Source organism: Macaca fascicularis, chromosome 1, assembly GCF_037993035.2.
Source record: "Macaca fascicularis isolate 582-1 chromosome 1, T2T-MFA8v1.1".
Lineage (NCBI taxonomy): Eukaryota > Metazoa > Chordata > Mammalia > Primates > Cercopithecidae > Macaca > Macaca fascicularis.
The window spans coordinates 182,468,758-182,485,743 of NC_088375.1; the positions used below are offsets into that span (position 1 = coordinate 182,468,758).

At 40.0% G+C, this 16,986-nt stretch overlaps 1 protein-coding gene and 1 pseudogene across 3 annotated transcripts in view; both read right to left on the bottom strand.

The window, feature by feature from the left end:
• ZFYVE9 (zinc finger FYVE-type containing 9) overlaps positions 1–16,986 on the bottom strand; it is a 203,517-nt gene that overhangs the window by 88,060 nt on the left and 98,471 nt on the right. For all 3 annotated transcript variants that reach the window (XM_074006683.1, XM_045386337.3, XM_074006690.1), the window contains one exon: positions 619–718. In XM_074006683.1, coding sequence (XP_073862784.1) covers positions 619–718 — 100 coding nt within the window. The remainder of the gene's footprint in view (positions 1–618; positions 719–16,986) is intronic.
• Positions 13,683–15,306, bottom strand: LOC107130197 (anaphase-promoting complex subunit 10 pseudogene; annotated as a pseudogene).

Sequence of the window (16,986 nt, forward strand, 5' to 3'; positions counted from 1 at the left end):
AGATGAACACTGGATAAGTTTTATTTACTTTCCCCAGCCATATTCTTTTACCACATAAGAACTAGATTCTAAACCACTATTCTCATAGCAAATCTAAGTAGCATTAAAGAGATAAATAGGCTTTAAAAATGCAATTTCCTACTTGGTCCTAGATGCTAAAATACTTATTTTCAACAAGGTGAGTGAAACAAGGTGTTGATAAGAACGCATGCTAAGTTATTAAGTTGTTCCTTAGAAAGAGATGGCTTCTCTTAAAAGGAAAATCTCAGCCCAATTTTAACATCTCATCATCTGGTGATCAAAAGCTCCCCGTTCCCACCTCACCCTGGTTATTTTATAGGAACACAAATAACTACCTCGCACCAGATTTTCAAAGAACTTCCACTATTCCTGCAAAACTTACCTGGCTTTAGCATTCATTCATTAAATTAGGCACAGGAATTCTGAAATGCTAAGATACTTCCAAAACATAGAAATTTAGCTAAATATTTTCAGTTAAAGTTATGACATTTGAGAAGGTGAGCAACTTGTAAAGAAAGGCGGGGGGAAAAAGTATTTTCCTGGGCATTCCCTTATTCTGTCTCAATAACTATGAAATCAACCTGTTTTAATACTTACCATTCATTAGCACTGAATGGCAGATTACACACACTCTAGCTTCCTTTCTGTCCATGTATAACAGTTTACATTTCAGGCTACAGCAGGAAGCACAGAAAACCTGTGGGGGGAAAAGAATACACAAAATTTACTAGGGATTACAGTGCAAAGAGAGTGAGCCAATATCGACAAATACTGATTGTCAGTGAACCTTATTAAACTACAATACTAAAGTTTCAAAGAAAATGTAGTTCAGGAAGTTGGGTAATTCAAAAGCAAGAGTGAGACTACAAGTCTGTCAACAATACAGAAATGGAAAACGTTGGCTGAAAATAAAAATCTTAGCAAAGATCACATGGCAAATACACAGCAGTAGGGAAAAAAAACCACCTGAATTACCCTTAGGCAAGATTTCTATGCACACAATCACCTAACATGGGTACTGAAAGATAGTTACATCTGCTATTTCCATATGGAAAGGAATTATAGCAGGATGAAATAAACAAAGATTGGAATTGCGTTTTAACTTCTGTTTGTTACTATCCTTACATGTGGAATAACAACTACACCAGCTGTTTTCACTGTTTTTGCTATGAAGGCCAAGGGTCAGTATATACAACTCAATCATAAACACATGCACTGCTTTAGCTACAGGAAATCAGAGCAGGCAATCAAAATCTGCCATGCCAATTTCCACCTTCTGGGCTTGGTTCCTGGTAATTTCACTTCCTTCTCCCTTCTACACTAGGCAACAACAATCTCCTTTGTTCCTGTTAAGATTTTTCTCTTTTTTTTTTTTGAGACACAATTTGACTCTGTGGCCCAGGCTGCAGTGCAGTGGTGCGATCTTGGTTCACTGCTGCAACTTCCACCTCCTGGGTTCAAGTGATTCTTCTGCCTCAGCCTCCTGAGTACCTGGGACTTCAGGTGTGAGCCACCACACCTGGCTAATTCTTGGTTTTTGTATTATTAGAAGACATGGGGTTTCACCATGTTGGCCAGGCTGGTCTCAAACTCCTGAACTCAAGTGATCCACCCACCTCAGCCTCCCAAAGTGCTGGGATTACAGGCATGAGCCTCCACACCCAGCCATTTATTTTCTTGAAAACTCATCAGTCATTTATCACATAGAGCCTTACGGTGGCAAAAGCCTGTTCCCAGTAGGATAAATTCTACTTCTTCAGTTTTTACGCCAAGAAGCATCCTATACTTTACAAAGTTGAACCAAGAGATGAGGGGTCATATTAAAGTCGAAGTTAAGATAGATATCTCCCATCCTACTATGTATAATTAATATCTAGTTACTATGATTGTTATCAGTTTACAATTTTTATAGGGCTTGACATTCTTAAATGTGATATAGGAAGATATCCCTGTGATATAGGGAGAACAAAGGGTATATATATTATCCTTATTTTCTATCAGAAGAAAGAGTTTAGAGGGTTAAATGACTTCAAGTTCACAGCAAACTATATGAATACTAGGCACTTTACATGTGTTACATTTAACCTCAAAAATTCTATGAAGACACTCATTTACAATTAGCAGTTAGGTAAACAGATGAATGTTCCAAAACTCCTATGTTGAAATCTTAACCCCAAAAGTGATGGTATTAGGTAGTGGGGCATATGGGATTAGTGCCCTATAAAAGAAGCCTGAGAGAGACTCCTCACCCTTCTGCCCTCTGAAGTTAGAGTGAGAACACAACTATCTATAAGGAAGCAGGCCCTCACCAGATACCAAATCTACCGGTGCCTTGATCTTGGACTTCCCAGGCTCCAGACTGTAAGAAGTAAATCTCTGTTATTTATAAGCCATCTAGTCTATGGTTTTTGTTAGAGCAGCCCGAGTGGACTAAGACGTTAGGTAAAATTACCAAGATCATACAGTTAGTAAGTTACATGATTAATCTGTAGGACTTCAATGGCTCTGTAGTTAACTACTCTGTAATACTACTTCATACTAAATTACATATTTCATTTACATTTTGAGTCTTGACTTTTCCTTCTCCCTCCCCATGACCACATCCAGTCAGTCATTAAGTCTTGTTGGTTTTTCTTCTGAAATTGTTCTTCCAAAATCACATCTTCTCTTATCTCTAACATTGCTGCCTCTGTTCAGGCTGTTATTATCTGAGGACTAAACAATCATGATGATAAACTAACTGTTCTCCTAATTCTTCACATCTGCCTTTCCAATTAATCTTCCACACAAAGACTAGATGAAGGAACTTTCTAAAAAATAAATCCAATAATGTTAAATTTCTTAAAATCCTTCAATAACCTTTCTTATAAAGAGACAAAACCAAGAATCTGTCATTCACTCATTTATTTCACAAATATATGAACTCTTATTATGTACTGGGCACCAAGCTATCCAATGGGGATGTCGCAGAAAACAAAACAGACATGGTCCTTGCCTTCATGCAATGCAATTTAGTGCAAGGGTTTCAGGTTATAACCTAAAATCAAATAATAACACAAGGCTGGGCACAGAAGAGTACGCCTGTTGTCCCAGATACTACATGGGAGGCTGAGGCAGGAGGATGACTTGAAGCCAGGAGTTTGAAGACACATTACACTATGACTGCACCTGTGAATAGCCACTGCACTCCTGTCTAACATAGCAAAACCCTGTCTAAAAAAAAAAAAAGAAAGAAAAAGAAAAGAAAAAGAAAAACCACACAAGTGAATATAAAATTATGTGTTTCAAAAGTGGTAAATGGTGAAATAAGATCATGTAATCTAGGCTCTAGCCTAGATTGGCAAGGTCAGGGAAGGTTTTATTTAGGAAATGACAAGAGATCAAATCTGAAGGATGGATAAGAGTTTTCTGTGCACAAAGAGGTGCCAACAGTAGAGGAATAGTATGTAACAGTACAGGAAATAGTATGTACATAGTTTCTATTAGGGGAAGAAGCATGGACCCACCAAAGAACTAAAACGTTAATATAGCTTGAGGCCCCAACAGTTAAGGAATGCATGGAATAAGCTGAGGCCAGACCAAGCAAAGGCTCTCTAGGATCTGTTTTGACCTTTTTAATAGAGCAATGGGAAAGCCCTTAAGCACTTTTTTTTTTCTGAGACAGTCTTGCTCTGTCGCCCAGGCTGGAGTGCAATGGCACAATTTTGGCTCATTGCAACCTCCGCCTCCAGGGTTCAAGCCATTCTCCTGCCTCAGCCTCCCAAGTAGCTGGGATTACAGGTGTGTGCCACCATGCCCAGCTAATTTTTGTATTTTTAGTGAGATGGGGGTTTCACCATGTTGGTCAGGCTGGTCTCGAACTCCTGACCTCAGGTGATCACCCGCCTCAGCCTCCCAAAGTGCTGGTATTACAGATGTGAGCCACCGTGCCCAGCCCCCACTTAAGCGTTTTAATCAAAAAGAAAGACATGATCAGATCTGTATGGCCACAGTGTAGGGGGAAAAAAAGTAAGAGAACAAGAATGGATTTGGGAAACTTTAATGAGCTACTGCAATTATTATAAAAAACATTAATTTATGATAAAAACATGAGCTTCAATAACCAATAAATACCTCCAAGGAAGTAAGGCAAAGAACTCACATTGGTAAATACACACAAAAAATAAATAAAATGGCCAATAGATATAGTAAATACCACCCATGACAAAATAAAACAATGAGGTATGTTTTTACTAAGAGACTAGCAAAGATTTTTTTTTTAACAGTGATATCTAATGGTGGTGAGGGTATAGCTCTCATATTCTGCTGGTAACAATATACACTGGTAGGTTAATTTGACAATATCTTTTAAAATTGTGTTTATTCAGTATGACTCAGCACACACAGTTTTAAAATTTTACCCTACTGAAAACATCCACATGTGCAAAGAGATCTACACAAGAATTATCTCCATATTGTTTATAATAAAAGTTTTAAACAATCCAAGTGCTCATCAGTAGTATAACAGCTAATTAAACTGCAGTATACCCATAAAATGGAATCCCATTTCCGTAAAAAGAATGAGATAGTTCTGTACGTACTGGCTGACATGGAAAAGAAAAATATAGTCAAGTTGGAGGATGAGATCAGAATGGAAGTAGGGCCTTTTTTTTATTTTTAGACACAGCCTTGCTGTGCCACCCAGGCTGGAGTGCAGCGGCACCATTTCAGCTCACTGCAACCTCTGCCTCCCAGGTTTAAGCGATTCTGGTGCTTCAACCTCCTGAACAGCCGAGATTATTATTTTTTTATATTTTATTTTTATATTTTATTATTATTATTTTTTTAGACAGGGTTTCGCCATGTTGGCCAGGCTGGTCTCAAACTCCTACCTCGAGTGATCTGCAAGCCTGGGCCTCCCAAAGTGCTGGGATTACAGGCATGAGCTACCACAGCCAGCTGTCTTTTTCTCTCTTTTACTGTATATATTTTTTAATATATACATTTAAATGTTGTATTGGGATATTTTATTTTATTTTGATTAGTTTTTTCTGCACTGTTTAAATTAGAAAAAATAAAAAATAAATTAGTTGGTTTTATGGGTTGAACTGTATCCCCAACAAATACTTAAGTTGAAGTCTTAACTCCTAACACCTTAGAATGTGACCTTATTTGAAGACAGGGTCTCTACAGAGGTAATCAAATTAAAACGAAGTGATGAGGGTAGTCTCCTAATCCAACAGGACTGATACCCTTACAAAAGGGGCAAATATGGATACAAGAAGAACACTTTATGAACATGAAGATGTCCATCTATAAACCAAGGAGAGAGACATGGAAGAGATCTTTTCCAGACAGCCCCCAGGAGGAACCAACCCTACTGTCACCTTAATTTCAGACTTCTAATAACTGTGAGATAATAAATTTCTGCTTAAGCTGCCCAATTGGTGGTATTTTGCTAACTCTAGCAAACTAATATAGTTGGGAACATTCAGAAGTAGTGAGTTAGTCTTTGGGACAATAATCTCAAATAAGAATTATTTTTTAAGAAAGAACAAAATATCTTAAAAAAAAAAAAAAAAAGCAAGGGAGCAGCAAACGGAGTAAACACAGAAGAACCCAAGAATACCCATCTTTCTCAACATCCCACAGGCCGAAGAACAGTATAGAGAGATCCTTTACATTTCCAATGGGATTAGAGGAAAGCACAGGAGTTAGCTAGAAAAGTAGGTGACTCTTCAAAGACAGACTATGACATAGTGAGATTCATAGGTCATAAGAATTAGTATCACAAAGGAGATGGGCAGAATCTAAGAGATCTAAGCCAGGCTGGGAACAGATTAATAATCCTGAATTTGAAATTACTGGATAATAGTCAATTTGCCTGAAAAGATCAAGATAAAATTATCTACCATGAGCCAGGTTAGTCAGTGCTTCTCAACAGGGGCACTCCTGGCATTTTAGGTGGGCCAATTCTTCATAGAACAATACTGTCCTGTGCATAGCAAGATGTTTAGCTGTCTTGGTATGCACAGGTTACTAAATGCCAGTAGCAGCCTCAGTCATTCTGACAACTAAAAATACCCCACCATATTCCAAATACGATCTAAGTACCTTCCCCAGTTCTCTAAGCTACAGGTTTAGAGTAAAAAAGTAAAGTCAGTTCTAAAAATTAAGAGACTTACATATTTGCGAACCTGAACTTAAATTATACTGCTGAAATATCTTACCATATGCCATATATCTTTATCACAACACAATCTACTGCACTGATTGAACTTATTCTCCATTTCCCCACACTAGAATGTAAACTCCATGGAATAATGAGCTAAATTATTTTTAATACTGGTATCTTCAATATTGTGTCTGAAACATAGTACTCAGTAAATATTTGCTGATTGTTTCCTTGAAAAGTAAAGTTATTGCATAAATAAATGTTATGAATGGGACTAGGCACAGTGGCTCATGTGTGCAATCCCAGCACTTTGGGAGGCCGAGGCAGGTGGATTACCTGAGATCAGGAGTTCGAGACCAGCCTGGCCAAACATGGTGAAATCCCATCTCTACTAAAAATACAAAAATTAGCCAGGAGTGGTGGCAGGCACCTAGAATCCCAGCTACTCAGGAGGCTGAGGCAGAAGAATCGCATGAACCCAAGAGGCGGAGGTTGCAGTGAGCAGAGATCACACCACCAGATTCCGGCCTGGGAGACAAGAGCAAAACTCTGTCTCAAAAAATAAATAAATACATAAATACATAAATGTATGAATGGAAAAACAAACAGTAATGTACACTTTTCTGGGAAGGACTATATCATTCATACCCAAATTCAGAAAATAATTTAGAGCCATTAAAATTTTGCAACAACACATTTTAATCTGTTTTACAAGAGTGATCTCAAGATTTGGATGCCTAATGGTTATGACTGACATCATATGGCAGGATCTGTATGATCTGCCTAAGTGTAAAGAGACAAAACAAGGTAACTTATACATTCTAAACGATGTTTCAGCTAAGTACTGGTTAAAAGGTTCCATTTGTTTTTTATATGTAATTTTCTTTAATGTGGCACTTCTGTGTTCCTATTTCAACTTGATTATTCTCTAGTCAGATGACCTCATGGAAATAATGTAAACTCTCTAGGTCTTAGTTTTTCTCACATGTAAACTAGAAATGCTAATACAGTATTCCCTTCATAAGGCTTTTATGAAGATTAAATGAGATTATATGTGTAAAATGTAGCATAAAATAGGTTCTAAATGTATGTTGGGACCTTTCTTATTTCCCTTTCCTTTCCTTTTAAAATTTCCCACTGCAGGCTTTCCACATAACAAATCCTATTGCTAAATTTGTGAACATGCTTTATATTCAAAGTACCACTTTGTGCCTATTTATACCCTCTTACAGTGTGAATAACACTTATTCCTTTGCAATTCTTGAAAATTCAAATCATCAAATGCTCACTTATTTCTTTCCAAATTAGAAAATGCAAAAAATGATGTCCCAGGTCTTCAAAAAGCCCTATAATTATGACAAAAATAACTGTGATGTGAGAATAATAAAAACAGGAGAGGAGAGTGCATAGGACTGACCAACGTCCAGCTGTTCACAAAGACCAGTGAAAGTAACAACTTACAAAAATTGTGAAATGCAAAAGAGTACTTTATCCCTCCACTTACTAGCACATAGCAAAAATCAGTATCATAAGATCTAAAGCAGTTCAAACAAATCCAGACCCTTGCCTCTGTCTAAACACCTGTTTAAACTTCACTGTTATTAATAGAAAACAATAATAATTATGAGTCATTTTCATTTTAAGTGTCCATTACGGAAAAGGTTAAAGAGATCTCTAATTCAGATTTTCAATATTATATCCAAGTGAGGCTGTACAAACAAAAAGCTGTAACACCAGAATTGGAATAAAACAACATTCATCACAGAACTTTAAAAATGTTTGCAATTCATGTAATCAGAAATTACTTCCATTAATGTACTATGAATTAATTTTTATGTATTCTGAAACTATCTTCTAAATAGCACATGTATATTGCATTAAATGTTTTATGTGTAAGTTAAAAAGTGTAAACTTATCATAAAAAGCAATTAAAATATATCCTTATATTTTGTAATCAAGTTCTGACCATTCCATTCTTTTTTTTTTTTTTTTTTTTGAGATGGAGTCTCACTCTGTTGCCAGGCTGGAGTGCAGAGGCCCAATCTCGGCTCAGTGCAACCTCTGCCTCCAGGGTTCAAGCAGATTCTCCTGCCTCAGCTACCCAAATAGCTGGGATTACAGGCGCACGCCACCACACCCAGTTAATTTTTGTTATTTTTAGTAGAGACGATGTTTCACCATGTTGGCCAAGCTGGTCTCGATCGCCTGAACTCGTAATCTGCCTGCCACAGCCTTTCAAAGTGTCCATTCATTTTTAAAACTTTTTATTATACAAATTTTCAACCATACAAAAGTACACATAACAGTATAATAAACCCCGTGCCCATTACACAGTTTCAACACTTGTTTTATTTATTTATGTATTTATGTATTTATTTATTTATTTATTTATACGGAGTCTTGCTCTGTCGTCCAGACTGGAGTGCAGTGGCCCAATCTCGGCTCATTGCAAGCTCTGCCTCCCGGGTTCACGCCATTCTCCTGCCTCAGCCTCCTGAGTAGCTGGGACTACAGATGCTCGCCACCACGCCTGGCTAATTTTTTGTATTTTTAATAGAGATGGGGTTTCACCGTGTTAGCCAGGATGGTCTCGATCTCCTGATCTCGTGATCCGCCAGCCTTGGCCTCCAAAAGTGCTGGGATAACATTTATTAAAACGAATTCCTACCTACTTCTCCCCATCCGATCACTCTGAAGTAAACCTCAGATATCATTTCATCTTTAAATATTTCAATATATATCTTGAAACATAAAAAAAAAATTTTTTTTTTTTTGAGACGGAGTCTCTGTCACCCAGGCTGGAGTGCAGTGGCACGATCTCTGCTCACTGCAACCTCCGCCTCCCGGGTTCAAGCCATTATCCTGCCTCAGCCTCCCACACAGCTGGGACTACAGGCGCCCGGCACCATGCCCAGCTAATTTTTCTATTTTTAGTAGATACAGGGTTTCACCATGTTGGCCAGGATGGTCTCAATCTCTTGACCTCGTGATCCGCCCACCTCGGCCTCTCAAAGTGCTGGGATTACAGGCGTGAGCCACCACGCCCAGCCATAGAAATATTTTTTAAACATAACAATGTCACTTCCATACCTTAACCAAACAACAATTTATTTTCCTTCCTTTTTTTTTTTTTTTTTTTTTTTTTTTTTTGAGACAGAGTCTCACTCTGTCACCCAGACTGGAGTGTAGTGGCCATGGTCTCGGCTCACTGAAACCTCTGCCTCCCGGGTTAAAGAAACTGCCTCAGCCTCCCGAGCAGCTGAGACTACAGGCACATGCCAATAAGCCTGACTTATATTTGTATTTTTAGTAAAGACGGGGTTTCACCATGTTGGCCACATTGGTCTCAAACTCCTGACCTCAAGTGATCTGCCTGCCTTGGCTTCCCAAAGTTAAAGGATTACAGGTGTGAGCCACTGCGCCTGGCCAGTTTTGGTTTTTTTTTGTTTTTTTTTTTTTGAGACAAAGTCTTGCTCTGTTGCCCAGGCTGGAGCGCAGTGAGGCAACCTCAGCTCACTGCAACCTCCACCTCTGGGTTCAAGCAATTCTCCTGCCTCAGCCTCCCAAGTAGCTGGGACTACAGGCATGTGCCACCACGCCCAGCTAATTTTTTGTATTTTTAGTAGAGACGGGTTTCGCCATGTCTGCCAGGATGGTCTTGATCTCTTGACCTCGTGATCTGCCCACCTTGGCCACCCAAAGTGCTGGGATTACAGGTGTGAGCCACCACACCAGGCACAGTTTCTTTTTTCTTTTTTTTTTTTGAGATGGAGTCTCACTCTTTCTGCCCAGGCTGGAGTACACCGGCACGATCTCGGCTCACTGCAATCTCTGCCTCCTGGGTTCAAGTGATTCTTCTGCCTCAGCCTCCCAAGTAGCTGGGATTACAGATGCCCACCATCATGCCCAGCTAATTTTTTTGTACTTTTAGTAGAGACAGGGTTTCACCATGTTTGGGCAGGCTGGTCTCGAACTCCCGACCTCAGGTGATCCACCCGCCTCTGCCTCCCAAAGTGCTGGGCTTATAGGCGAGAGCCACCGTGCCCGGCCCAGCACAATTTCTTAATAACATGAAATGTCCACTGTTCACATTTTCAATAGTAACATTTTTGACACAATTTTAATGAATGTATTATTTCTTCTTTTTTTTTTTTTTTTTTTTTTTAAAGAGTCAGGGTCGGCCAGGTGCGGTGGCTCACGCCTATAATCCCAGCACTTTGGGAGGCTGAGGTGGGTGGATCACCGAAGTCAAGAGTTTGAGACCAGCCTAGCCAACATGGTGAAACCCCATCTGTACAAAAATATAAAATTAGCCGGGCATGATGGCGAGTGCTTGTAATCCCAGCAACTCAGGAGGCTGGGGTGGAAGAATCGCTTGAACCCGGGAGGCAGAGATTGCAGTGAGCCGAGACAGTGCCACTGCACTCCAGCCTGGGTGACAGAGCAAGATTCCATCTCAAAAAAAAAAAAAAAAAAGTCAGGGTCTCGTCCTGTCTCCTAGGCTAGAGTGCAGTTGCACAATTACAGCTCACTATAGCCTCAAACTCCGGGGCTCATGCAATCCTCCCATCTCAGCCTCCTGAACAGCTGGGAGTATAGGCACATGCCACCATACCCATTTAATTTTTATTTTGTGGGTTGGGGGCTGTCACTATATTACCCAGGATGGTCTTGAACTCCCGGTCTCAAGCCGTCTTCTCACCTTGGCCTTCCAAAGTGCTGGGATTACAGATGGGAGCCACCATGCCTGGCCTTATTTCATGCTTGAACCAGGCTTCAAATAAGGACCATACACTGTGGTTGGTGAATGTGACACAAGTCTCTTTTATTATATAGGTTCTCTTCAAACAACTTTTTTTGAAGAAACTGAGCCATTTTTCCTGTCCTGTCCCACAATCTGGCAATTCTGATTGCTACCTGCGACACTGTTTAATGTATTTCTTTAACTATGTAGCTCCTATAAACTGACTGTTAAATTTAGAAATGTGACTAGATTCTATCTGACTCTTTTGGCAAGACTGCTTCATAGAGCCTACACTGTTTTTAATGGAATCAATGCTGACGGAATCAGTGCTAAGAAGCACTATATTCTATAATCTCAACACTTTGGGAGGCTGAGGTGGGAGGATCATCCGAGTCCATGAGTTCAAAACTAGCCTGAGAAACATAGCGAGATCCCATCTCTATTATTGTTAAAAAATAAAAATTACCCAAGCACAGCTGCAACGTAAAAATAAATAATAAAAATTAAATTTTAAAAATGAACCACTATAATAGTTGAAAAGGAAAGAAAAAGAGGTTGGGTATGCTGGCTCGCAACTGTAATCCCAGAACTTTGGGAGGCCGAGGCAGGCGGATCACCTAAGTTCAGGTGTTCGAGACCAGCCTGGCCAACATGGTGAAACCCCATCTCCACTAAAAAGATAAAAATTTGCTGAGCGTGGTGGCACATGCCTGTAATCCCAGCTACTCCGGAGGCTGAGGCAGAATTGCTTGAACCTGGGAAGGGAAGCGGAGGTTGCAGTGAGCTGAGGTTGTGCCACCTGCAACAAGAGCAAAACTATCTCAAAAAAGAAAAAAAAAAAAAAAAAAAGAGCCAGGCGTGGTGGTTCACGCCTGTAATCCCAGCACTTTGGGAGGCTGACATGGACAGATCACAAGGTCAGGAGTTCAAGACCAGCCTGACCAACATGGTGAAACTCCATCTCTACTAAAAATACAAAAATTAGCCAGGCGTGGTGGTGGCACATGCCTATTATCTCAGCTACTTGGGAGGCTGAGGCAGGAGAATCACTTGAACCCGGGAGGTAGAGGTTGTAGTGAGCCAAGATCACGCCATTACACTCCAGCCTGGATGACAGAGCAAGACTCGGAAAGGAAAGGAAAGGAAAGGAAGGGAAGGGAAAAGGGAAAAGGGAAAAGGGAAAAGGGAAAAGGGAAAAGGGAAAAAGGAAAAAGGAAAAAGGAAAAGGAAAAGAGGGTATAATAGCTCAAACTCAATGAATTAAAATTATTTTTTTTTTTTTTTTTTGAGTCGGAGTCTCTGTTACCCAGGCTGGAGTGCAGTGACACAATCTCGGCTCACTGCTACCTCCCAAATAACTGGGACTACAGGTACACACTGCAATGCCCACCTTATTTTGGTATTTTTAATAAAGATGGAGTTTTGCCACGTTGCCCAAGCTAGTCTTGAACTCCTGACCTCAAGTGATCCACCTGCCTTGGCCTCCCAAAGTGCTGGGATTACAGGCGTGAGCCACTGCGTCCAGCCTAAAATTCTGTTTTTTGTGTGTGTTTTTTTTTGAGATGGAGTTTTGCTCTTGTTGCCCAGGCTGGAGACTGGAGTGCAATGGCACCATCTCGGCTCACTGCAACCTCCGCCTCCCAGGTTCAAGCGATTCTCCTGCCTCAGCCCCTCGAGTAGCTGGGATTACAGGCATGTGCCACCATGCCCGGCTAATTTTGTATTTTTAGTAGAGTCAGGGTTTCTCCATGTTGGTCAGGCTGGTCTTCAAACTCCTGACCTCTGGTGATCCGCCCGCCTTGGCCTCCCAAACTGCTGGGATTACAGGCATGAGTCACCACACCTGGCCTTAAAATTACTTTTTAAAAGTATGTTTCCTTCAGACATATCTGTTTCTATGCCCAAGAATAATTTAATTGTAAACAAAGCATAAGCTTGCATTCTAACTCTATTCATATGCCATCATAAGCATTTTTCATACTACCTTGTAATAATTTTTAATGGTTGAAGCAAATGTATGTATTGTATTTAATTTACCATTAACCTTTTTTTTTTTCTTTTTTTTGAGACAGGGTCTCTTTTATCACCCAGGCTGAAGTGTACTGGCACAATCATGGCTCACAGCAGCCTTGACCTCCTGGGTTCAAGTACCTCCCAACTCAGCCTCCCAAGTAGCTGGGACTACATCGTCTATGCCCTACCATATCCAGCTATTTTTTAATTTTTAGCAGAGATGGTATGTTGCCCAGGCTGGTCTCAAACTCCTGAGTTCGAGGAATCCTTCCACCTCAGCCTCCCAAGTAGCTAGGACTACAGGCATGTACCACCACATCCAGCTATTTTTTAATTTTTAGTAGAGATGAGGTCTCACTATGTTGCCTGGGCTGGTCTCAAACTCCTGAGCTAAGAGATCCTCCCACCTTGGCCTCCCAAAGTGCTGGGATTACAGGAGTGAGCCACCACACCTGGCCCATTATCCAATTTTGGACACAAATTACTTTAAATGTATTTGCTATTCTAGTTTAGTAACACTAAAATACACATCTCTTTGTTTACTGCACTTGTTTTAAGAATTATTTACTCAAAAAAGGAATCATTCGCTCAAAAAATTGGAACATATATCCCCCTTTTATTGGCAGAGACGAGGTTTTGCCATGTTGCCCACACTGCTCTTGAACTCCTAGGCTCAAGCGATCTGCCTGCCTCGGCCTCCCAGAGTTCTGGGATTACAGGTGTGAGCCACCACGCCCAGCTACAGATGGCTTTCTTTTTTTTTTTTAGAAATGTAAAATATGTGAGCTTTATTACATGTTAAAGAAAGATAATATGACCCAAATTTACCAAAGTTACAATAAAATATTTTTAAACATACACAACATTGCAAATAACTGATGCTTTTTTCAATAAAGGTACCTGATATACTATTTAAAGACAGGATAAAACAAAGATACGTTTAATGACTTCCATATCATTTTAAAGTCATCTTATTGAACAACACATCATGAACTCTATAGTTGTATATCTAGGAAATTTACCAATGGCGCTCTCTTCTACCGGTGTGTATATTTTAATTTGTCTCACATGGGTGTCTCTTCCATTTTGATGACTGGCTAGAACAGCAATCTGTATCATGAATGCGCGAGTTGGCTTCCTATGATTATCAGTTAAGGGAATGTGAATCCAGTCACTTGGTTCCACCAATTCAAGTTGCCGAATTTCTTGAAGGTTGTGAAAATTATTTCCTACTTTGGCTGAGATCTTGCTTGGAGTATAGCTTTCATCAGATTTGTAGTCTGCATAAATACATAATGTCTTAACTGTTGTTTTTCTTCTGAATTGGATGTTCACTAAATAAGGCTGGGAACCATCTGATTGCCAATAAGATTCTAGATTGTCATCTCGTAACTGATCTACTCCAAATCCTGGTTTGCAAGATGAGAGTGACCAAAAAGCCTGTGACCCAATGTCCCGTACTGTTCTAGTCCTTTCCAACTGCTTAGGGTCAGCACCAGGAGATGTCTTGTTTGGTGTGGTCAGTTTTTAAATATTCTGGCTGCTTGCCAAAACTCAGGTTCTCAGGATCTCCAGCAGCTCTGTGCCACTCCCACTCGGCTTCCTAGGACAGCCTGGGTTCCCCAGTGACCCACATGTGGCTTTTCAAACTTATAAATATAACAGTGTCAATTTCACCAGCATTGAATACTATCAACATTTTCTATTTTTTGTTACATAAGCATAAAATTTTAATTTCTACCTCTTAGTGTCTAGTAAATTAAAATATTTCTCCATTGTTTACTAACTCACTAAACATCTTTTTGCCCATTTATATATTGAAAATGTGATGGTTTTAACTAATGTAGATGCTGTAAATAATAAAGATACTTTGCCAGTTGACATTCTATAACCAACTTCTGATTTGTTCTGCCAGAGAGAGCACTGATTTAAGACTCAATATACAACAATAATATAAACTCTGTGTTTTTCTTTCTTTTGTCACCTAGACTGGAGTGCAGTGGTATGAGCACAGTTCACTGCAGTCTCGACCACCCTGGGCTCAGGTGATCCTCCTGAGTAGCTGGGACCACAGGTACATGCCACCATGCCCAGGCTGGTCTAGAATTCCTGGGCTCAAGTCATCTGCCTGCCTCGGCCTCCCAAAGTGCTGGGATTACAGGCATGAGCCACCACACCTAGACTGTTTTTCAAATAATTCTCTTCTTTAAAAAAATTATATCCGGTGGTTTGTGCTTGCCATCAGTGGCTGTGTCAGTCTCTGGTAAAGGTGTGTCACTGTTGGCCGCAACCTCTGGGCTGGAATGAGCCATGCTCCTGGTGCAGCAGGGAGTCCAGCCATGGCCAGTACACTGGTAGCAGTCAGACCGACCATTGCTGCTGCAGGATTTGCTGGCTGTTATGTTTTACAACCCATAAGGCATGTAGAACCTCAAGTAAAACAAATTTTTCGGCCAGGCATGGTGGCTCATGCCTGTAATCCCAGCACTTTGGGAGGCTGAGGTGGGCGGATCATGAGGTCAGGAGATCGAGACCATCCTGGCCTCCTACAGGTGAAACCCCATCTGTACTAAAAACACAAAAAATTAGCCAGGTGTGGTGGCACACGCCTGTAGTCCTAGCTACTTGGGAGGCTGGTGAGCCAAGACTGTGCTACTGCACTCCAGCCTGGGCGACAGAGTGAGACTCTGTCTCAAACAAAACAAAACAAAAAAACCCCAAAACAAACAAACAACAACAAAAAACCCCCAAATTTTTCAAAGTCTACCAAAATCTGCCTTCAGTGGAGGCTATTACAGAGGTGTGTTTGAACCCGAAATGACAAAATGGAAAGTAGCATTAACAGTAGCTGTAAGCACTACTGCCAATAAAGAGAAAATAAGAGGTGCTCATTGACAAATTACGCTCTTAAATCATCCAGGTAGATCTTCTTCTATCATAACCAAAAATCAATGGAGCAAAAGATTTGCTAGAATGTCAAGCTAAAAAATGAAGTGAATGTATGAATTTTAAGTTCATATTACTTTACGTATATGAGTACCAATTTTTTTGTAATAAAATGCCTCAGCGCTACAACAAAAATGTGACCTAGATTAAATGGATAAATTTCCAGAAACACAACATCTACCAAGACTGAATCAGTAATAAACAGAAAATCTGAATAAACCTGTAACTAGTGGGGAGATCGAATCAGTAATCAAAAACTTCTCAACAAAGAAAAGTCCTAGATCAGATGATTTTGCTGGTAAATTCTACCAAACATTTAAAGAACACCAACCCTTCTCAAACTCTTCCAAAAAATTGAAGAGGAGGAAACACTTCCTAACTCATTCTATAAAGCCAGCACTATCTCAATACCAAAACAAGGCAAACATATTATAAGAAAACTACAGACCAATATTCTGGATGAATGTATATTGATACAAAAATCCTCAAGTAATTAATAGCAAATTAAATTGAACATATTAATAGAATTATACACCATGACCAAGTGATACTTATTACTGGAATGCAAGGATAATCTCAATTCATACAGAAAAACCATTTAACAAAATTCAACACTTTCATGATTTAAAAAACTTTAAAACAACCCTAGTAACAGAAGTAAATTATCTCAGCATAATAAAGGCCATATATTAAAAATCCAGAGCCAACATCATATGCACTGGCAAAAGACTGAAAGCTAGTCTGGCCAACATGGTGAAACCCTGTCTCTACTAAAAATACAAAAATTAGCCAGGCATAGTGGCCTGTAATCCCAGCTACTCAGGAGGCTGAGGTAGAAGAATCACTGGAACCTGGGAGGCAGAGGTTGCAGTGAGCCGAGATCACGCCACTGCACTCCAGCCTGGGTGACAGAGTGAGACTCCATCTAAAAAAAAAACCAAAAAACAAACAAACAAACAAACAAAAAACGACTGAAAGCTGGCCAAGCATGGTGACTCACACCTGTAATCCTAGCACTTTGGGAGGCCAAAATAGGCAGATCGCTTGAGCCTAGGCGTTCAGAACCAGCCTGGGCAACACAGTAGACCTCGTGTCTACTAAAAATTTT